The following is a 22,272-nucleotide window of genomic DNA, read 5'->3' as shown; positions in this document are numbered from 1 at the left end:
TAACACACAACCATCTGTAATGAGATTCGGTGCCCTCTTTTGGCATGCAGGCATACATTCAGGCAGAACACTGTACACATAATAAAATAAAAAAAAAAAAAAAAGGATCCTCTGGAAGATTCAGAGCCAACAGACCCTGGCAATGAGCCTGGCACGGAAGGGCAATGAGCATATTCCGACTTGCTTTTCCCATCCTGTTTCTGGGGCAGAGCCAGTAGCCTAAATTTACCCCTAACCCAAGGTCCCCTGTGGGTGTAGTCACGTGAGCTGGAGCATCCTTGTTGAGCTAAGAATGAGCATCAAGTCCTTGAGTAGAACACAGGATTCACCTGGAATTGAGTTAGATGGAGCTCCTCCAGCTCCATGACATGGTACAATGTCCCCACAGCCTTCTTTGACTTCCCGCCACTCCTGGGGACACTCAGGATTTAAGGGCTCATCTCCCTTGGTAGGCATGGAACCCACTCCATCTACAAGCACCCTTTTCCGAGGTCACTGACCCTTTGTTTGCAGCTTCTCCTCGCTTGATCACAGCCTGGTTTACATACCCACCAGCTCCCAGTTCCACCTCTCAAAGTCCCAGGTTTACAAGCTATACCTATTCACGGACTCCCTGAGGAATCCACCACCCTCTGTTTGTCCTATTAAGAGTGACCTGGGGAGGTTATGTGGCTTTCTTCAACTTTGCTCAGTATTACTGTGCCTCAGTTCCTCCCAGGAGGGAAGACTGGGGATCCTCACTCTGAACCCCATGAGAATTATTTAATTCTGCTCCTCCATGTGGTTCACATTGAATTGAATTGCAGTGTGTGGGGACTAAAGGAGGCCTCACCTCTCCCCTATTGCTCCTTCATCAATTGCCTGGTTTGTTTCATTTTGTACCTTTCCATAATAAAATGGAGCTCTTTTCAATGCTATAAAATAAAAAAAACACTAAATAGAAAATACAAATGCCAAATAATAAATATGCTAATTACTTCGATACAGCTTACATTTCAGCTTTAAATAATTATTCCAGTTTCAGCAGTATTTTTGTTATTTATTTATTTGGGTATTCTTGATACTGGATCTCACTGTGGAGCTCAGGCTGGCCTTGAGCTCACTGTGTAGCTCAGGCTGGCCTTGAGCTCACTGTGTAGCTCTGCTTCAGTCTCTCAAGTGTTATGTTATAGGCATGCCTAATACCTGGCTCAATAATATTCTGAAGCAGAAAGTAGTGTCTGTCAATCAGTTTGCTGTATAAATAATCATGTGACTTATTGCATGTGTCAGCGTCTGCAAATATTCAAATGTAAGAGCAATGTGAAGCGGTGCACACCGGCACATGTCTTTGATCCCAGAACTTGGAGGCTACTCAGGCAATGACAACAATACGACAACAACAACAACAACAAAAAGTCACGTGGATTATTTAATTATAAAATGAGTGTTGCAAAAGAAGGAAATGAGAGAAAACTGGAAATCCAAAGAGTGATGAAAACTTGTTTGGAAGAGTTGAGAAAAACTACTGTGTCTGGGAAGCGTTAGGATTAAGCATCTTGGTCATGGGCTGTCTGATGCTAGTGAGGTGGAAGTTCTGTTGAAAAAGGAGTCAGTGTAAGAAGGTGCCTGACTTAAAAGGGTTATTGTCATGGGTGGAGATATCACCAAGGATAACACCGGGCAACAGAGCGGGACAACCTGCTAAAAGAGCCTGAGACAGGCTCATTGTCTCTGTACTTTTCACTCTTGTTCATGTATTTCCAGACTGTGACAGGAGAGCATGGAGTCATTGGTTGCTAACCTTAGTTAGATTTAAAAAGGTGAGATTACCCGTAAAAGTGGAAGTACAGAGCATAAAAGTTACGGCAAGTAGGAAAGAATTTATGGGAAAGTAATGAATTAAAATCATAGTTGTAGGTGGGCGGTGCTGACACATGCCTTTTATCCCAGTACTCAGGAAGAAGAGGTAGGCGGGTCTCTGTGAGTTTGAGGCTAGCCTAGTCTACATAGAGAGTTCCAGGATAGCCTGGGCAACACAGAGAAACCCTGCCTGGGGTAGGGGGAGAATCAAAGCTGTAAATTAAGAAAATGACAGAAAAGATAAGACTCCATTAGTTGAGTGGATTTTCCCAAGGAGACTTTATTCTGATGCACTCCAGGAAAAGCACGAGAGTAGAGGGAGTAGTCTGAAAGCAAGACTAGAAAAGAGATTGAAAAAAAAAGTGCAAGTCTTCAGTAAAGGAAATCAATTTGGGGGAAAAATAATTAATCTCAGTGCTTCATCCAATGTCAGACTTTCAACTGTTTAGTGGCAAACCAAAGGAAAGCGTAATAAGAGCCACAGTTAGAATGCAACGAGGAGCCATGCGTTGCTGGCACACGCCTTTAATTCCAGCACTCGGTAAGCAGAGGCAGAGGCAGAGGCAGAGGCAGAGGCAGAGGCAGAGGATCTCTGTGAGGTAGAGACCAGCCTGGTCTACAAGAGCTAGTTCCAGGACAGCCTCCAAAGCCACAGAGAAACCCTGTCTCGACAAACAAAAAATAAACAAACAAACAAACAAACAAAAATGCAACGAGGAAAATACACTCTGACCCAGGAGAGGCCAGTAATGGAAACCCTGCCTGCCTCTGTGGGAAGTTAGCCTGCTGATGGATTGAGCCCACAGGCTACCAGGCTCTTTTCCAGTTAAGTCTGCAATAAAGAGGCGTTTCTCTTTCTCTGGAACCTAGACAAGGTATAAATTGTGCTGTGGCAGATTTTGAAACAGAGCGTCCCTCCTCCACCCACGAGGTCTTACACCCACAGGCTTAGAGAAGGGCGGCGACTACAGACCACAGGTGTTTGGCACCTGGGCTCAGCCTGCCCTGCATGGGGACCAGAAACTGCAGACAGCAGTGGTCAGGAGAGGTTCATGGTGCTGCTGTTGCTGCTGGCTGACAGTGACTAACTTCGAGAAGAGATTAGTCCAGTAAGGCACCGGCATCTCCTCCTAGAGGTCCTTGATGCACTACTGGTCTTCAAGGGAGGGTGTGTGTGTGTTCAAGCACATGAGGTGTGCTGGATAGGAGGCCCAGTACAGGCTTGTGGCCACCAGTGTGGGTAGAGCCACCATGGCAATGCATGGCCTGACCTGGATGAGACAATGCGGTAATGCCAGTGGCCTCTGGAGTAGTTCAGGATCAAAGCCTGGGTCGGCCTTGAACTGGCCAGGCTCAGCGGAGTCCAGGCCTCTCTGCACTCTTGCAACCCCCAGCCTCCAAAGGCTAGCTGCACACCTCTCTTGGGGGTTTTCAGTGCGATTGGCTGAGGACTCTGCTTGGATCTCTCCTTCAGGTTCCCTCGAAGTTTTGCTTTATGCATGCTCTTCTCCCTGGAACGTTTGCCAGAGTGTCTTTTATTTTTTCCTACCAACCAAACCTGCCCTGTGTCCTGGCAACACTTCCTCAGTCTTTGTTTTGTTTAATTTTTGATTTTTTTAAAAGTTTCCTGTGACTTCCCAAATGTTTACTCATTCTCAACTCTGCCTAGTTGTAGATGTTTTGCTAATGGTAGCAACTTAGCATTTGCACAAAAATACTTATGGTAGTGGTGGTGGTGTTGATTTGAATGTGGAAGAGTGATTACTATAGGCTGAGAAGGTGTGTGTGTGTGTGTGTGTGTGTGTGTGTGTGTGTAAAAGGAGGTTGGATCTGAAACATTCTGCATTGATTTAATAATAGGCATATAATAAGTTCATGTTAAATTATGTTTAAACTTTAAAACAAAGTGGAACATAACTGTTTTAATAAGAAAACTTCACTGAGTCAGGCTCTGCTGTGGGTGCAGGTGTCGCCCACATCCTGGGGACTCTGCTGAATGAGTTCAGGCCACCCTGGACCAAAAAGTTTTTTGATGCATTTACCCCAGAATGAGCGCCATAAAGATGTCAACAGGATCTAAAAACCAGTAAGATGTATTCTGGCAACCCATGGGTTGATCTTCAACAGTAACAAACAAATGAAAAATTGAATTGGAGACAAGGAATTTATTATCCTCTGTGAAGAAATTCCTCCTCTGCCTCGCAGGACACCATTGGGATCCATTCCTCAGCAGCTGGGCAGCTGTGAAAGCATCTGGGGAGTTGTGCTCCACTGTATTTAAGCTATGTGTCAGGATTTTGAGCCACACCAAAATGTATATGGTGCCTGAGAACCAGCTATGTAGCCAGAAATTGCTGTGAAGTTACTCCAGCCAGCAGCCTCAGCTTTAAGATGCTGTCCTGATTCCAACTAACACAAAGCCCAGGAACGAATTTTGCTTTCCCAACAGGCTACCCCCGCCCTTCTTCAAGGAAAGCTCCTTTCAGTCCCTAGCTGCTTCTTTCCTCTACCCCTATTTCTGACTCCTCTGTTCTGTCCTATTTAGCATGTGGACCTTTCTGGGAAGACCTGAATGCGTTCTGTACCTGTCTTCTGCCTTATCCGTGATGGCTCTGCCCAACCATAACCAGTTTCCCAGGTAGGTATGCTTCAGATCACTGTAGAGTTTCCATTTAAGGTATACCTAGGGCCCCCAAGGGAAAAGCTTAAAATAAAAACCGTGTGTGTGTGTGTGTGTGTGTGTGTGTGTGTGTGTGTGTGTGTGTGCGCGTGTGTGCCCACATGTATGTGGTGGATATGTGCTTGTCTGTGAGCATATGCCATGGTGCATGTGTGGTCAGAGGACAACTTCAGACGTCAGTCTTTGATTCCCACCTTGTTTGAGACAGGGGCTCTCTTGTTCACTACTGCCTCCATGGATTCTCCTCCCATTTCCCCATAGGGGTGTTGGGATTAGATACATGCACTATTACATTTGACATGTCTGGTCTTTACCTAGATTCTGGGGGTCTGTAAGTACTTTACACATTGAGCTATGCCCGTAGCTCCTGTTTCTTTAGAAACAAGGTGGGCTTTATATCCCAGACTGACGTTGAACTTGTCAGTTTTCCTGGGCCTTTTGGCTCACCAACCTGTGCTCTAGAAATCATATACCTTCTTATCCTTGCAGGCTTAATCAAACTCACTTGACTCCTTTGTTGCTGCTGACTCGAGGGGAAGGTCTGAAAGTTGAGGGGTCACAATTCACACTGGAAGGTTCCCCATTTCGGATCTTATCTGGCATTATAGACTACTTCCGGATACCTAAGCAACAGTGGAGAATCAGCTTACGGAAGATGCGGGCCTGTGGCTTCAACACCCTTACCACGTGAGTTGCTGCTTCTGGTTCTTGTTTAAGAATGTTTTTCAACTGAATCTTAGCTGAGACTTCATTTTGAAATTCTTATTAAGAAAGATACTTGTGCCAGGCGTTGGTGGTGCATGCCTTCAATCCCAGCACTCGGGAGGCAGAGGCGGGCAGATCTCTGTGAGTTCCAGGCCAGTCTGGTCTCCAGAGCGAGTGCCAGGATAGGCTCCAAAGCTACACAGAGAAACCCTGTCTTGAAAAACAAAAAAAAAAAAAAAAAAAAAAAAGAAGAAGAAAGAAAGAAAGAAAGAAAAGAAAAGAAAAGAAAGAAAGATGCTTGTTAGCCAAGTTATTTGTCAGGGTTTTCAAAAGAGACAGAAATATGTATATGGTATTTATTACAGTGATTTACTGTAGTCTGAGTAGTTTGTCTCCTGATGGAACGGCTAAGAATCTGGTAATTGTTCAGTTCATGAAACCAGGTGTCTCAGTAGCTTCAATCTGGTGCTGGAGTACCACAGAAATCCTAGAGAGCTGCTGTCTTCAGTCTGCATTGGAATCCCATAGAAGCAGGTTCTAATATGGGCAAAGATAAACCTGCCAATGAGAGTGAATGCAAACAGGCAAAAATCAAGAGCATCCTTCTCCTGTGTCATTTTTTTTTTTTTGTGGGCTGTCCTGATTTTAGACTGGGTTTTCTGCCCTCAGTCGGTTCAGATTTGAGGTAGGTCTTTTGTCCTCAGGTGACCACATTTGAGTCAGGTCTTCCCACCTCAAATGATCCAATTTAGAAATCCCTCACAAACATGCCCAGCTGCTTGAGTTTTAGTTAATTCCAGATGTAATCAACTGTGGTGGTTTGAAAGAAAATGGTCCTCAAAGTGAGTGGCACTATTAGGAAGTATGGTCTTGTTGGATCAAGGGTATCACTGTGGAGGCGGGCTTTGGGGTCTCATATATGCTTAAGCTACACGCAGTGTCTGAGACCACTTCCTGTTGCCTGTGCAAGATGTAGAACTCTCAGATACTTCTCCAGCACGATATCTGCCTGCCTGCATGCTTCCTGAAATGATGACAACGAACTAAACCTCTTAAGTGTAAGCCAGCCCTAGTTAAATGTTTTCCTTTATAAAAGTTGCTGTGGTCATGGTGTCTCTTCACAGCAATAGAAAACCCAATTGAGACAACAACCAAGATTAGTCATCATATCAAGATTGTGGAATAGGCCTATAATCTCTATATTTATGAGGTAGAGGCAGGAGGATTGTTTTAGGCCAGCCCCAGTTACATAGAAAATTGAACCTAGCCTAGGCTACGTAAGATTTGTCAACAATACAAACAACAAAAACAAAACCAACCAACCAACCAACAATCAATAAACCACCATCAAAATAAACAAAATAACAAATAACATTATGTTTAGGATGTCTTGTGTCCCGATTTGCTACCATGAAACAGATTTGAATGACTTTGTCCTCCATGTGCAAGCAGAGAATAGGCTGGAGGGTGGATATGTTTTAGGCTGGCTAGGATTCAGTGAGCCAGTCTCCTTGGAGCTTTTGCTGAGAACAGAATGCTCTTATCACATGTCAAATGGTCACTGTCTCCCTCCTAAGGAGTAGGCAGAAGGAAATGTTCCTCAGCTCTCTACAGTGAGTATATTACATATAAATATATATTCTACATATCTACATAATGTATATATATGAAATGCACATGTATGAAATGTTGTAGATAAAAAGAAATAGAATGAATATGACAAAAAGATGCTAAAGTAACTCACAGAACAGTATGAAAAGTTATATACCAGAACTGGAAATCTGCAGTAAACAGGCCTGCAGAGATCAGAAGAGGACCCCTGGGAACTGAGGTTGTGGATGGTTGGGGCTATTAGGAATCAAACCTGGGTCCTTTACAAGAGGAACAAGTGCTTAACCCCCGAGTCACCTCTCCAGCTCCTGTGTTGAGACTCTTGAGGTAGATTCTGTATATAATTTATTTATAACAAATTTGGAAAATTTTGTCAGTTTTTTTCCAAGTATTTTTTCTTCTTTTTTATTCTATTGTTGTTTTTGAAAGTTTCTTTCATTATATCTTTTTCTTTCTTTCTTTCCTTCTTCCTTTCTTTTTTGTCTTTTGATTTGAGACAGGGTTTCTCTGTAGAGCCCTGGCTGTCCTGAAGCTTGTTCTTTAGACCAGGTTGGCCTTGAACTCAGAGATCTGCCTGCCTCTGCCCCCCAAATGCTGGGATTAAAGGAGTGTGCCACCATGCCCAGATCTTTCATTACATTTTAAAAACTGCTGGCCTTTTATTCTACGTGTATACCCCTCTGTTTGCTCCAACTTGCATATTTCATTTCTTTTTCTTTATTGTACCCAGAACATCTTTCATTTCTCTCTCTCTCTCTCTCTCTCTCTCTCTCTCTCTCTCTCTCTCTCTCTCTCTCTCTCACACACACACACACACACACACACACACACACACTCCACTGAGTTAGGTACAAAGCCTTCTTTTTATTTTGAGACAGGGTCTTGCTAAATTGCTGAAACTATTCTTGACCTCTTTACCAGAATTAGTCTTTGAGCTTTGCATTCCCCTGCCTCATCACCCTTAGCTGGAATTAAGGACAATATGTCACCAGGCCTGATCTTTCTTTCTTTCTTTCTTTCTTTCTTTCTTTCTTTCTTTCTTTTCTTTTCTTTTCTTTTCTTTCTTTCTTCCTTTTTTTGACAGATTCTCACTATGTAGCCCAGGCTGGCCTCAAACTTGTGAGTCTTCCCCCTTCAGTCCCTAAAGTGATGACATTACAGGCATGTACCACCACACCCAACAGTTTTTGTTTTGTTTTGTTTCAATTTCTTAAATTTTTTTTATTTAAATTAGAAACAAGATTGTTTTACATGTCAATACCCATTCCCTCTCCCTCTCCTCCTCTCCTGCTCCCCACTAGCACCCTACCTATCCAATACCATTTCTGCCCCCCAGGGAAAGCGAGGCCTTCCATGGGGGGGTCTTTTCAGAGTCTGTCATATCCTTTGGGATAGCCCCCCCCCCCGTGTGTCTAGGCTGAGGAAGTATCCCTCTATGTGAAATGGGATCCCAAAGTCCATTCCTACACAAGAGATAAGTACTTATCTACTACAAGAGGCCCCATAGATTTCCGAGGCCTCTTCACTGACACCCACATTTTGGGGATCTGGATCAGTTCCATGATGGTTTCCCAATGATCAGTATGGGGGCCAAGAGCTTTCTCTTGTTCAGGTCAGCTGTTTCTGTGGGTTCCACCAGCCTGGTCAGGACCCCTTCCCTCACCACTCCTCCTTCTCTGCAACTGGATTCCAGTTCAATTTAGTGCTTAGTTCCATCAGCTGCTGGATGAAGGCTATAGGATGGCATATAAGTCAGTCATCAATCTCATTATCAGGGCAGGGCATTTAATGTAGCCTCTCCACTGTTGCTTAGATGGTTAGTTGGTATAATCCTTGTAGATCTCTGGACATTTCCCTAGTGCCTGATTTCGCTTTAAACCTATACTGGCTCCCTCTTTGATGGTATCTCTTATTTTGCTCTCCTCTATTCTTCCCCTACACACTCTTCCTGCTCCCTTATGTCCTCCTCACCCCTCCTCTTCTCCCCTTTTGTTTGTTTTTTAGTTTGTTTTTCAACACAGGATTTGCTGCATAGACAAGTGGCCTTAAACTTATGATGCCCCTGCTTCAGGCTTCCCAGTGCACTGGAGGCTTCCCTGTTGAAGCATTCAGCCTTCTCCAAATAGAGAGAAGCTTGCTTCTATATTAAAAACGGAGGAGTCAGTATAGGAGTAGCACATGATGGGGGAGCTTATGTTTCTCTTTTTCCACACAACAGGCACGTTCCTTGGAACCTCCATGAGCCTGCAGTGGGCCAATTTTACTTCACTGATAACTTGGACCTCATGTATGTGTTTTGCTTTAATTTCTTGATTCTGAGATTTAGATAGATATGTGCCTGGGGGATTGGATGAAGGAATGGGTATGTAGCTCTGATTTTGTTTGTTTGTTTGTTTTGTTTTGAGGCAGGATCTCACCATATAACTCCAGCTGGTCTGGAATTCTCTATGTAGACCAGGCAGGCTGCACACTCACAGAGGCCTGCTTGCCTCTGCTTCCTTACTGCTGGAATTAAAGGTGTGTGCCATCAACCTCCAGCCTGTAATTCTGCTTTAATAGCCAGTAAAAAAGCTCTACTAACTTTTTATCTGGCTTGAAGCCTCTTTGATCCACTGGTCTATGGCTTACACACCATAGCCTGCTGTTATAGTATGATCTAGACATTGTTTTAGCCAGCATTCTACAGTGTCAGCCCATCATGAAGAACCTGCTCTCTCAGTTATAAGAACAGATTTCTGATTTGTAGTTTATGGTTTCTACACCCTGATAGAAGTAGAGTAATTTTTTTTATTAAAAAAATACTGATTTCTGGGGTATCACCATTCTCTTAGGGAAGCTGTAGAGAGGAAGGCAAATGCAACATTTGAGTCTTTGACAGACCCAACTAAGGGCAAGTCAGGAGAGACAGCGGTAAAGTCAAAGCTGAGTCAAGTTATGATGTTGCACAGGAGTGAATGGGATGGGGCTGTGTGCAGCAGAGGTAAAGTCGGAGAGGTGAAAGGACAGTGCATATCGCTCAAGGTGGTGTTAGGTGCGGCCCCATGGAAGCCTCACGCCCTTGTAAAAGTAAAGGTTTGTTTTCATCTAAGTAGCATCTTCCTGACTGGCATACGTGTCTCTTCCAACAAATAATAATAGGAGGAATTTAGGGTCTTTCTGTCTTAAATTTTCAACACTATCTCCTCAGTCACTGCCCCTTTGGGTACTGAGCCCATAAGAGGAAGAAAGAACAGGAGAAAGAAAGAGAAAGGAAGGAAGGAAGGAAGGAAGGAAGGAAGGAAGGGAGAGAGGGAGGAAGGAAGGAAGGAAGGAAGGAAGGAAGGAAGAAAGGGAGGGAGGAAGGGAGGAAGGGAGAGAGGGAGGAAGGAAGGAAGGGAGGAAGGGAGGAAGGAAGGGAGGAAGGAAGAAAGGGAGGAAGAAATGGAGGAAGGGAGAGAGGGAGGAAGGAAGGAAAGAGGAAGGAAGGGAGGAAGGAAGAAAGGGAGGAAGGAAGGGAGGAAGGAAGGGAGGGAGGAAAGAAGTTAGGGAGGGAGGAAGGGAGGAAAGAAGGAAGGGAGGAAGGAAGGGAAGGGAGAGAGGAAGAGAGGAAAGAGGGAGGGAGGGAGGGAGGAGGGAAGGGAGAACTGACATGCCAAGCCCTTGCTTTGGAGATAATGTTACTGTGACTGCTTTCTTTCCAGAGCTTTTATCACTATGGCTTCAGAGGAGGGACTCTGGGTCATTCTGTGTCCAGGTCCCTACATTGGCAGCGACTTAGACCTCGGAGGCTTGCCCAGGTAAGTTGTGGTCTGAAAGTCCCTGGGTGGGAAGCACATTCATGGGGCTTTATTCCTCTACACACTTAGAAAATCTATACCATTTTGTTTACTGATGGCAGGTACCTACAGGTATGGTTTTGAGTCTGGCTGTTTTCTCTTAGTTAATACTTTCAAAGTTTATGCATGTTGCATCAGGACCATCTGTCAGTGCTGTTTTCCTTTTCCTAACTGAGTATTTTCCAGTGTGGCCAGGCTCTCTATCCCTCAAACACACAAACACAAGCACTTCTTCTAATGAGAGCCTTATAATACTCTCTTTCTAAGTTAATACATTTTTCCTGTAAAAGGTCAGATAGTAATCCCACTTGAGGTGGGAGGATTGGTACAAATTTGGGGCCATCCTGGGCTACATAGCCTCCGTATCTTAGGCTAGTCGGTGCTATATAGCACAATTTTTATACAAACAAAATCCAGATAATAATTATTTTGAGCCACATGCAGCCTCTGTAATTAGCCTGAAAACTGAAGTGAAAGTATGTGAACTATTGGGTAAAATTGTGTCAATAAAACCATTTAATAAATAGACAGCAGGCCTGACTTGGCTTTCAGACTGTAGTTTGGTGAACACTGCCTAGGATCACAGTTACAAAGCCTCCTGCCCCCACATCTTGGGGTTGCAGGGATGTTTCTAATTGGCAGAGACTGCTCTTTCTTGAAGCTGGACCACATCCTCACATCTCAATGTTCTGTGTGGCCTTGCCAATGTGGGCCTTATTTTAGATGTCCTTTGCTGGAACATTTCTTATCACTGGTTCCCATCCGAGTCTGAATCTCACCTTCAATCATAGCTGGTTACTGAGGGACCCAAAAATGAAGCTGCGGACAACCTATAGTGGATTCACTAAAGCAATGAATCGGTATTTTGATGGCCTGGTTCCCAGGATAGCACAGTTCCAGGTAAAATTCAGTCCTCTTCTCCACAGGTAAGGGAAGTAATTGCCAGACTAATTTCCTGGCTAATTCTTGCCAATTTCTGCGCTCTGAGAAGCAGGGAACACATGCTGGCTACTGTGTGGTAGCAGCCAGAAATTTCATGTCTACCTAAGAAAGCTTCTGGCTTTTGACTTTAATTGGGCATGATGGTGCATGCTGTAATCCCAGCCTCTGGCAGCAGAAGTGAAAGGATCCAACCTGGGCTACCTTTTGAGATCTTATCTCAAAGTGGGACAGGGTCTGGATTTAATTACTCTCTACTGAAAATTTTAGAAGGCCTGCTTCTAAAATTTTTGCTCAGGTTTCAAAAAAAAAAAAAAACTACAAATAAGCAAAGGAACTAAAATCTGAGGGAAAAGGAATTAACTCACACACAATTGCTCCTCTGTATGTTCTTTACTCTTCTTTTCTCTGTCTCTCTCTTGCTGTTCTCTTTTTCTGTTTCTGTCTCTTTCCAGTTCTTGTGGGTACAGGTATATATAAATTTGTAACAGTAATTCTTTTTGCAATACAATGTGAGTCTTAAGTTTCTCAGGGTCAGCAAGGCAGATGAGATTTACACATGGAGCAATAAACTAAAACTGCTAGGAGAAACTTTTAGCATCAATTGCTTAGAGTTGATGGTCAAAGGGGGGGTGTCTAAGTTTAATTTGCATAAGAAACAAAACCTGGTGCCTTTCAGTGCTCCAGCCTCAGTGAGGGCACAGGTCTTCAGCAAAGTTTACTTTTCCCTGAGAATGAGCAAATGGGTTGATTACCTTTGTCTTTATCTTCTCAGGGGAAATAGGCAGGAGCAGTAAATCTCTGAGCTAAAATCTTGAGTTAATACAACAAGAAGTTTGAGAGTCTTTTAGTGCAGGGTTAGTTTTAGTTATTGCTTCTCTATATGCCAGTGAGGTAAAATCAGGGCATGCTTACTTTTTTCTTTCCATCTAGGCAGCTATGAATCAACAACTTTGGACGTGTAGTAATTCTATGTCCTTGGATATCTGGGAATGTCTTAGATGGGATACTTTTGCCTGGGCCCTAAACACTGACCAAATGCCTATCAAGGATAATTACAGGAAGGCAGATCTCTGTAATTGCAGTGGAGAGAGGAACAAGGACCTGAAAGAGGTCTAACACATAGTTAAGAAATGTAATCAGTAAATTAGGATCTGTTAATGGAGAACAGGTTTTACACATAGCTAGGGAGTATAGTCAGTAAACTCCAAATGCATGGGGGAATTTGTTCCTAATAAATGATCAGATAGTGCTAAACAGTGTGAAGTAAATTCCAAGTTTGTTACAGAAAGGAATAAACTACAGGAAGAATTTACAGCAAGAAACAGCCAATTCATTCACAGGACTATAACGTCAAATACAACTTTTGTATTGGTTTATCCATCAGAAGAATTTTTAATTCTTCTGAGTTATCTCATGATACAATGGCTGTATAATTACTGTGTGATCTTCCGGCTTGTAGCAACTCTCCTTTTGCCTTTCCACACCAACTTCTCAGCTCTGATCTGTCCTTCCACTATCAGGACCCTTGGAAGAATGTTCAGTGTCTTTGCTTTGACTTGCTGGTTATTAGTTTGCACTCAGGATTACCAGAAGCTGGAGTTAAAGGTGATTTCCAAGCTTTCACAGGCAGCCACATGCCAGTGTATCACAAACAGTGCTTTAGGAGATGCCCTTTGTAGAAGTCATGGTCTCGCAAACAATTTGGGAGCATAAAGAGGAGTACAGTCAGATAGTGTCCAACTTACAGTGATTCAGATGAGGGCTTTGGCCTGATAACTGTGACTTTTAAAAATTACTTCTATCTGTCTGTCTGTCTGTCTGTCTACTGTGTGAGATGGAACTCAGGTCATCAGACTTTGTGGTAAATTCTTTTGCCTTAACAACCATCTTGCCAGCCCCATTTTGACTTTTTTAGTATTTGTTTTTTACCTTATCTATATTCATGGTGTGTGTGTGTGTGTGTGTGTGTGTGTGTGTGTGTGTGTGTGTGTGTGTTTCTGAAGAGACAGAAAAGAGTATTGGATCCCCTAGAATTGGAGTTACAAAGAGATATGAAATACCATGGGTTTCTGGGAATTGGACTCCAGTCCTTTACAAGAGCAGAAAGTGTTCTTTTTTATTTTTTTATTAATTTATTTTTTTAGGGCTGGAGAGATGGCTCAGCTAGGCTCACAACCAAAAATATTAATTTATTTTTTGCATTCCAATCCCAGTTCCCCCTTGCTCCTTTTCTCCCCCTCCCTTCACTCCCTGCTTCCTCCCATCTGTTCCATGGAGAAGGTTAGGCCTCCCACAGGAAGTCTACTAAGTCTGTCCCATCATCTAGTTGAGGCAGGACCAAGGCACCTCTCCACCCCCACACCCCGTGTCTAGGCTGAGCAAGGTTATCTCTCCATATAGAATGGGCCCTACTAAGTCATTTTTCGCATTTGAGTTAGATCTTGGAGCCACTGCCAGTGGCCTCATATATTGTCCCAGTCACACCATTGTCACCTGTATTAGGGGAGTCTAGTTTGGTCTTATGTAGGTTCCCCCCATTTGTCAGACTTGAGTCAGTGATCTCTCACTAGCTCAGGCCAGCAGCAAGTGTTCTTAACCACTGAGCCATCTCTCCAGCTTCTCCTTGCCACCCTGAGTTTGACTTTTGAATTTGGATCTTGTATCTTTTCCTGATCTAACAGTTAGTGGTGTAATGCTTTCTTCTAACACTAGGCAGTGGTAATGGGCTCACAGCTCCTAGTCAGCTACACTCTCCCGAAGAAAATAATGTGTACTCTAGTGAATTGAGTCACTCAGCGGTCATCCTCAGTGTTTAGTGCCTTTTGGACCAAACAATATATTTTTTATATTTTTTAAAAAGGTTTTATTTATTTTCATGTGTGTGAATGTTTGCCTGGATGTATGTCTGTGCACCACACGTGTATATTGCCCAAGGAAGCCAGAAGAGGCCATCTGATCCTTTGGGACTGTGTTGCAGATAGTTGTGAGCCCCAGTGTAGGCACTGGAATCAAACCCAGATCCCCAGGAATAGTAGCCAGCACTCTTAACCTCTGATCCATCTCTCCAGCCCTCCAAACAATATTTTCAACTTATGTTGGCTTTAGTTGATATAGAACTGCACATTAGGTTGAAGACCATCTAAACTATATAGAAAATGATTAGAGAACAATACATATTTAATTACTTCTGTTTTAGTTAGGGTTTCCATTGCTGTGAAGAGATAACATGATCACAACACCTCTTAGAAAGGAAAACATTTAATTAGGGCTGGTTTACAGTTCAGCAGTTTAGTCCATTATCATCACAGCAGGAAGTATGGCAGCACGCAGGCAGACATGGTACTAGAGAGATAGCTGAGAGTTTCACATCTTGATCTGCAGGCATCAGGAAGTGACAGTGACATACTGGCCAGGCTTTAGCTTCTGAGACCTCAAGGTCCACTCTCCTAGTGACACACATCCTCCAACAAAGCCACACCTACTCCAACAAGGCCACATCTCCTAATACTGCCTAGGTATTACTGCTCCGTAATAGGTTTACAGGGATATATATATATATATATATATATATATATATATATATATATATGGGGATATATTGATATGTAAAATAAAATTATTTTACATATCAATTCCAGTTCCCTCTCCTTCCCATCCTTCCATACCCCCTAACAATCCCCCATCCTGTCTCCCATCCACTCCCAAGGGAGGGTGAGGCCTTCCACGAGGGATCATTAAAATCTGTCAGGTCATTTGGGGCAGGGCCTAGGCCCTCCATGGGGGCCATTTTTATTCAAACACCACAATGTCAATGAGATATCAGTACTTACCCAACTTATTTTATCCTCACAGTAATCATTTTAAATTAGTATCTATTAAATGGCGGCAATGCCAACATTTGCATATTCTAGATGAATGCTTCACACGGTTGAACTTATTGGGAATAGACTAACTATAATTACTCAAGGAAGATATTAAAACTCATAAGTGACAAGCCGGTGCACATTTTAGAGATAGGTGAAAATGGCCCTTTTCAGAGACCTGGTGACCATAATCATATATGGCTACTTAAATTAATGTAAACAAAGTACAATTAAAACTTCAGTTCCAGGGCACACTCTTCTCCCTCATGGTACCAATAACTACAAGCAGATGGTTGCTAATATATGGACAGTATACAACTAGAACCTCAGATTAGGATAGTAGCTCAGTTGGTAGAGTACTTGCCTTCCACAAAAGCTCTGGGTTCAGTCCTCAGCATCTCATAAACCAGTGTGGTGTTCCAAGCTTGTAATCCCAGAAGTTAGGGGATAGAGGTAGCAGGGCCAAAGTTCAAGATCATCTTCCTGGGCTTGAGGAGTTTAAGACCAGTTTTTGATACAAGAGACTCGCCTCAACAAATAAAAATCAAGCCGGGTATGGTGGTGTTCATCTTTAATTTTAATGCCTAGGGGATAGAGACAGGCAGAGAACTGTATGAGTTCAAGAAAAAAACTTTCTACATAACGAATTCCAGGCCAGCCAGGGATACATAGTGAGAACTTGTCTCCAGAACAGAAAAACAGAACCTGGGACTTTTAAAAATATCATTGCTAGCCGAGTGCATTCACCCTTCCTAATTTAGGATACTGCAGCCTTGCAACTATGACCTGCAAACTGCTAAGTGAGTTTTTCATCATCCAGGGCCTGGTGCTGTTGGGAAGTCTCAGAAATTTTCTCCTGTATTCTCATGAGTCAGTACTTCCTTACTGCTGAGTGTTCCTCTCTAGAACGTTTCAATCAAATTTATTGTATTCCAGCTCTTCTGCCTCAGATCATTCCAGGTACTGACAGCTTCTGTATCGTTCTTCTTTTCTGCTCTACTCTTCATTGCAGAGATAAGGAGAGAAAAGGGGAAAGGGAAGAAGCTGGTTTTGAAAGTCTTTCCATGTTTGAAGCCAGGGACGTACACTTTAGAAAGTTAAGACACACCTTTAGTCTTTGTGTCCTTTTTACTTCCCTGCCAAACAACTTAGGGACGAAGTGTTTGCTGCTTGCTCAATATCTTCCTGTTTCAACTCTGTCTAAAGTTTCTCCTCAGTCATTCTGGTCAGGGTTGGGTGCGCAAACACTTCAGTCATAGTATTCATTACACAGTCCTGGATGCTCCCACATTGCTAAAACTACATCATTGGCATGGAGTTGAATTCCTTATAGTGTTTCCCCCTACATGCCAGGTGAGGCGCCTTGTGGTTATCCTACACATTTCTGAAGGAACTTTGAGGAAATATTTTATAAGTTTGGCTGTAAAGGACAAGACGGCAAGATGGCGGTATCTAGATGGGCTGGTAGTACCCACAAGTTAATTTTAACATAGGGTCTTAAGACATTTCAAATGAAGATGAGAAGGGGGAAGGGGGAAGGGTGTCTCTGGAAGTTTAAGACCTCACGGTTAACACATCAAACTATGGGGAAATGGTAGTCGTTCAGGAAATGTTTTGTCCTGAACTATTTTGGAAGCATTTGACTTCTCACATAGAGCCACTGATGTTGAGTAAGAGAAATGACCAGCAAATGTGGTTCAGTCTGGGGTTGGGTGTGCTGTTTTTACATGTGTGCCCAGTATTTAGAAAATCCAGTCTTTTACCACCAGTATCTCACTCTTACATTCTTATCTCCTTAACCATCAGTATAAAAAAGGAGGGCCTATCATTGCCGTGCAAATTGAGAACGAGTATGGGTCCTACTATATGGATAAAAAATATATGGCATATGTACAAAAGGTAAGTGCTGTTTTAATCTTGCTCTGCTTCTTGTAGTTTGTTATGTCGAATAGCAAACATATCCGGAATACCTGTAGCTTGCCTGGAACTGTGAGGTATGAGGACGAATAGGGTTCAGTTTTATTTTTGTTTTTTGGTTATATTCTAGTTACAGGCCTGGAAATAACACACATGGTTCTAATACGAGAGATCCACACTAGGGCAGGTTTACTTTCTATGAATATCTCATAGATATTCATAGAATATCTATTTGGTTGACATTTAACATGTGCTTTTCCATTCTTTTACTTTCAGATGTATCCATCTACTTAGGATACTTATGAGTTTATCATACAATGTACACAGCCAGATTTGTTATTGAGTTGGGAGTGGTGAAGGTCAGAGGGTCAACAGTTCAAGATCACCCTCAGCTGTATAGTGAGTTTGAGGTCAGCCTGGGTGACATGAGGCCCTGTCTCAAAACACCACTCTTAGTTTCTTTTTCTCTTGCTGTGATAAAATATTCCAACAAAAGCAATTTAATGGAGAAAGGACTTATTGTAGCTCATGGTTCAAGGTCCAGTCCATCAATCCAGGGAAGTGAAAACAGCTGGGGCTTGGAAGATTGGCTTGCATCACATCCACTGCCTGAAAGCAGAGAAAGACTGATGCTTTCATGCTAGTGCTTAGCTTTCTTTCTGTGTTTTACACAGTCCAGGATCCCCAGCCCAGGGAATGATCCTGCTCACAATCCAGATGGACTTCCTACTTCAGTTAATGTAATTGAGATAACCCTCCACAGGCTCAAAGGCTCATCCCTCAGGTGATTCCAGATCCTGTCAGGCTGATAGTGAACAATAACCATTACAACCACCACCACCACCACCACCACCACCACCACCACCACCACCACCACCAAGGACCTTTGTGAATGAGGAATTAGCATGTTCACACTCACTGCTAATACATTTGGCCTAGATCTATTATGCTGTCATCTTATACTTGTCCCACTTCCTGTTCTGTGGTCCCTTTTCCTCCTGCTCTCAAGATGCTCTCTTGCCTCCACCTCCCAAGTGCTAGGATTATAGGTGAGTATCACCGCATCCAGTCTATGTGTTGCTGATGCAACCGAAGGCAGTGTAGGTGATACAGGAGCACTCAACCAACAGATGTATTTATCCAGTTTTTAAAAATAAATTACAAAAGATTTTAAACTTTAAAAATGTAATGTTTATTTATACTTTTGTGTCTGTGTGTCAGGTATATGTTCTGCCATGTACATGTATGTGGCAATCAGAGGACAACTTGAAGGAGTCACTTCTCTTCTTCCACCACATAGGTCTCAGGAATTGAATTCAAGTCATCAGGCTTGTCAGCAAGTGCTATTACACACCTACCCATCTCTAGGCACTAGTGTTTTCTTTATTGAATATTTTTTACTATCCCGTTTTTTCCAGGATGAGCCACTGCCTTCTTACTGGGACCTCAGCTCCTTGCATTCTGTCTCTGTCTAGGTTCTCCAACTAAGTCTTTAGGAAAGATTTTGTTCAGCTGTGTAGTTGTGATAGAAAGGTCAGTGGGAATAAAAGTTGTCTACAGAAGTAGAATCTGTTTCTGTCTGTGTGAGCTGATATTGTTGCCACCTTTCATTCTCAAGCCTTCTGGTATGTCTATATGATCACCCACCAATAAGCCACATTGCTCACTGGAATGGGATGAAACACTGAATCTTCATCAGACCTATGGGAATCAGAGTACAGTGGCACAAAGTCACAAGTGACATTCTGGTTCCTCTTACTTGAATGACTTTTCTGCCTTCCTTAGTTTTTGAAACTGTCTTATAGAAACAAACCATCGTCTGATACCAACAAAGGACTCAGGGGTGAATTCCAAGAATTTTTTCACTTTCAAGATATTTTTGTTCAAAAGATCAAACAGGACACACAGTTGACTTGTCTTAGAATCTGTAGCCACCATCTCAGTATTTTGCCCCTCAATTAAATAAATCCCTTCATCTCTTCTCTTTCTTGATTGAGAGTATCCCTGGAGTGTTTATAGTCAAACTAGGAACAGTTAAGGTTCATGCAGGTGAAAGTGCCACCATGGGTAGATTAAGACACAATTCACCTGCTCTTCCCACTGACTGAAGAAACCACTGAAGAAAGTATATCCTGTGGATTTGGTTCATGAGGTATGGTGATTTGGTGACAGCATGAACAGAAACATTCATTTTCCTGCTCTTTGGTTTGGAGAAACCCTTGGAGGTCCTTTGGAGAAATCACCATGTTGGGTGATACAGCAACCCCTCTGCCTTTTGTGTGAGGTGTAGAATTTGAACTGCTGTTGAGGACTGTGACCGAGGCAGGGCTCACATTTTTGTTTTAACTTAAAAGTGATTGCCTGGAGAAGACAAGCCTTCCTCTCCATGTCTCAACTTCACTGTGGTATTTCTATTGTCATAGTTTTTTTTTTCTTCCACCCCTAGGAAGAAGCAATCTCATGAGACTAGGGGAAATTCATTTCTCTTACTGAATTTCTCCTTAGGCTTTAGTGTCAAGAGGGATCAGTGAGCTGCTCATGACTGCAGATGATGGTCTGAATGTGAGAAAGGGCCACTTGAAAAATGGTATGGTATTGGTTGCATTTATTTCTACAATGCTCACATTGAAAAAGCACAGGTCCTTCTATGTTTCATCCTTCCATTTCCTGGTGGTAAAGACTTGTGGTCAAAACTGAGTTAGGAAGTAGGATTCAACCTTGCTGCATAGCGGCTGTTATGACCAGAGCATTACTCCACCCTTTCATACTTTCAGTGCCACAGGGTCCAATAAGTAAAAGTAAAAGTTGCCTCCAGCTCTGGCAACTGACTGAACAACAGAGAATGGAGGAGTTTCAGAGTAGTATTATTGTCATGGGCCCAGCCCTGGTAATTCTCTGAACACATAAGTCCAGAGAACAAAAGCAGGATTGGGGGTGGGGTGGAAGGGGGATAATTCTCAGGGGTTGAACATTTGCTTAGTATGTGCCCATGGGGTCAACTTTGCAAAGAAGAAAAAAATGAATGCAAGATGGAGAAAAGCAGTTTCTGAAATTCTTTCCTCTAAGCAATTTTGTCATCTCCATTCTCTCCCAATGCTATTGTCCCTGGTCTTTTTGGTGGCCTTTCTCTGTTGTGGCTGGAAAGTTAGAACAGTGTTCTGAGCTAGAAGTTAAGCATGAAGGAGATCCTGGGTTTGACCCCCACAACCAAAAATGTCAAGTTTTGGAGTCTCAATTTCTTCATTTGCTGCTCATGTTTTAACTTGTGTCATGTGGCATATTTTAACCACCTTCTTAACTTTCAAGATCATCACTATAAGTTCTAAGTGAAGGGCCTTGTGTGAAATACCTTTGCATGTGCTTATGTGGCTATAAGTATAGCATCATTTCTTTATTGCTAGCTCTGACTATGGAAGTATTGAAGTGAGAAGCTGGGAGGCATATGTCCAAGAGATGTGGCCCAGACTCTGCAGCCTGGCTTTGGGAGAGTCTTGTGCCCCTGTGCTGTGTGGTCGCAGCAGGATCTCATGTGTGTTCTTTCTACCCACAGTGCTGGCCACTGTCCACATGAAGAATATAAAGAAACAAACATATGAAGATCTCAAATCCATTCAAGTAAAGGCCTTTCAGACAGCCACTTTGCTTCTTGCCTTCCCTGGACTTCTTGGCTTACGTATTGAGGGAAATCTTAATAGTAATTGGTTTAGTTGAAATCTGAATCTGCAGAGTCTTTAACTATCTATTACTAGTGGTTTTAGATTCCAATTGTATAAATCCAGAACACTTGGTCCATAGGTCATAGTATTTGAGTGCTGTAGTCCTAACTCCTGTTCATTCTGGTTTCTAGGGCATTGCTTTTTGCTGTTAGTTGAAAGCCTAGCACTTGTCATAACCCTTCACTAATGCAGCCCCCAAATAATCAAACATTTTAAACCCTTTTCCTATGTCTGGTGTTTCTTACTAGACCTTTACTCTGGTCACCTAGGTGAATGAAAACATTATATTTTCAGAAATTTCCAAATTCTGCTTTTAGGATGTCTTAAAAGGGTAATATTGAAATGGCAGTTCATTCCCCCTACCCCCCAAAAAACTTGGTAAAGGTGAAATCACATGAGGAGACCACATGGCTAGAAAGAGCACGTGCAAATGGGAGAGTAGAACTCAGAACTCCTGGGATATGGCAGGGTGCTTTCAGCTAAAGGGCATGAAGCACTGGGCTTCACAGTTCCCTTGCAGGCAGTTCAGGGCTTCAGAATTGAGGAAGAGCTTCCTAAATTGACTTTTTTTTCTTTTTTCCTTCAGGGTAAAAGCCCTATACTGATGATGGTATATACAACAAAGACTTTTGACACGTGGGGGGCTCTCCGCAACTTTGGAGATCCACAGAGTAAGTTTTCTTTATGACTTTTTCAGGGAAGCATGTGACACCAGTGGCACTGGTCTGTTTTTTTTTTTTTTTTCTTGCTGGTTAGTGTACTTAAGGTTTAGGGACAAGGAAGGCTCCCAGATGTTGTATATATAAACATCAACCTAGCTAAGCAGATACCTTCTAGACATCTGCTCAGATGGAGTGGCCATAGAGTGTGAGCACCTCTGGGGGTCATTGCAACAGGAACTTAAGTTTCTGTAGTTTTCATTATAAATACACTCCACCAAGGCTATGAAAGTCATGAGAATGAGTTAGTCTCTGAGATGGAAATACAATGAAGGTGAAGGTGTGCTGGGTGTAGAAGGAGGAAGTTATATAACCCCACTCAGCTGATTTTAACTCATTATTCTCTTACTCTCTCTCTAGAGAATGGATGATGGCCATTTATATGGAGTTGATGTCATAACTTCAGATTAGTCACTATGAAGTTGATAAATAGTTTAGAAATAGTAAGCTGGACATAGGTAT

The 22,272-nt window shown here is 42.7% G+C and overlaps 1 protein-coding gene across 3 annotated transcripts in view; it reads left to right on the top strand.

The window, feature by feature from the left end:
- LOC100757754 (beta-galactosidase-1-like protein 2) overlaps nt 1-22,272 on the top strand; it is a 40,572-nt gene that overhangs the window by 3,910 nt on the left and 14,390 nt on the right. Inside the window, exons 2-10 of one of the 3 annotated variants that reach the window (XM_027411710.2) lie at nt 4,388-4,480; nt 5,012-5,209; nt 9,057-9,125; nt 10,519-10,614; nt 11,445-11,553; nt 17,265-17,357; nt 19,881-19,962; nt 20,926-20,990; nt 21,678-21,762. In XM_027411710.2, coding sequence (XP_027267511.1) covers nt 4,389-4,480; nt 5,012-5,209; nt 9,057-9,125; nt 10,519-10,614; nt 11,445-11,553; nt 17,265-17,357; nt 19,881-19,962; nt 20,926-20,990; nt 21,678-21,762 — 889 coding nt within the window. In that variant the 5' untranslated portion in view covers nt 4,388. Of the gene's footprint in view, nt 1-2,428; nt 4,481-5,011; nt 5,210-9,056; nt 9,126-9,328; nt 9,356-10,518; nt 10,615-11,444; nt 11,554-17,264; nt 17,358-19,880; nt 19,963-20,925; nt 20,991-21,677; nt 21,763-22,272 lie in introns of those variants that run through there. The other 2 variants (XR_003484654.2, XM_035443554.1) reach the window with 2 other exon arrangements.

Source organism: Cricetulus griseus, chromosome 4, assembly GCF_003668045.3.
Source record: "Cricetulus griseus strain 17A/GY chromosome 4, alternate assembly CriGri-PICRH-1.0, whole genome shotgun sequence".
Classification (NCBI taxonomy): Eukaryota; Metazoa; Chordata; class Mammalia; order Rodentia; family Cricetidae; genus Cricetulus; species Cricetulus griseus.
This window is presented reverse-complemented; position numbering and strand designations above follow the sequence as displayed.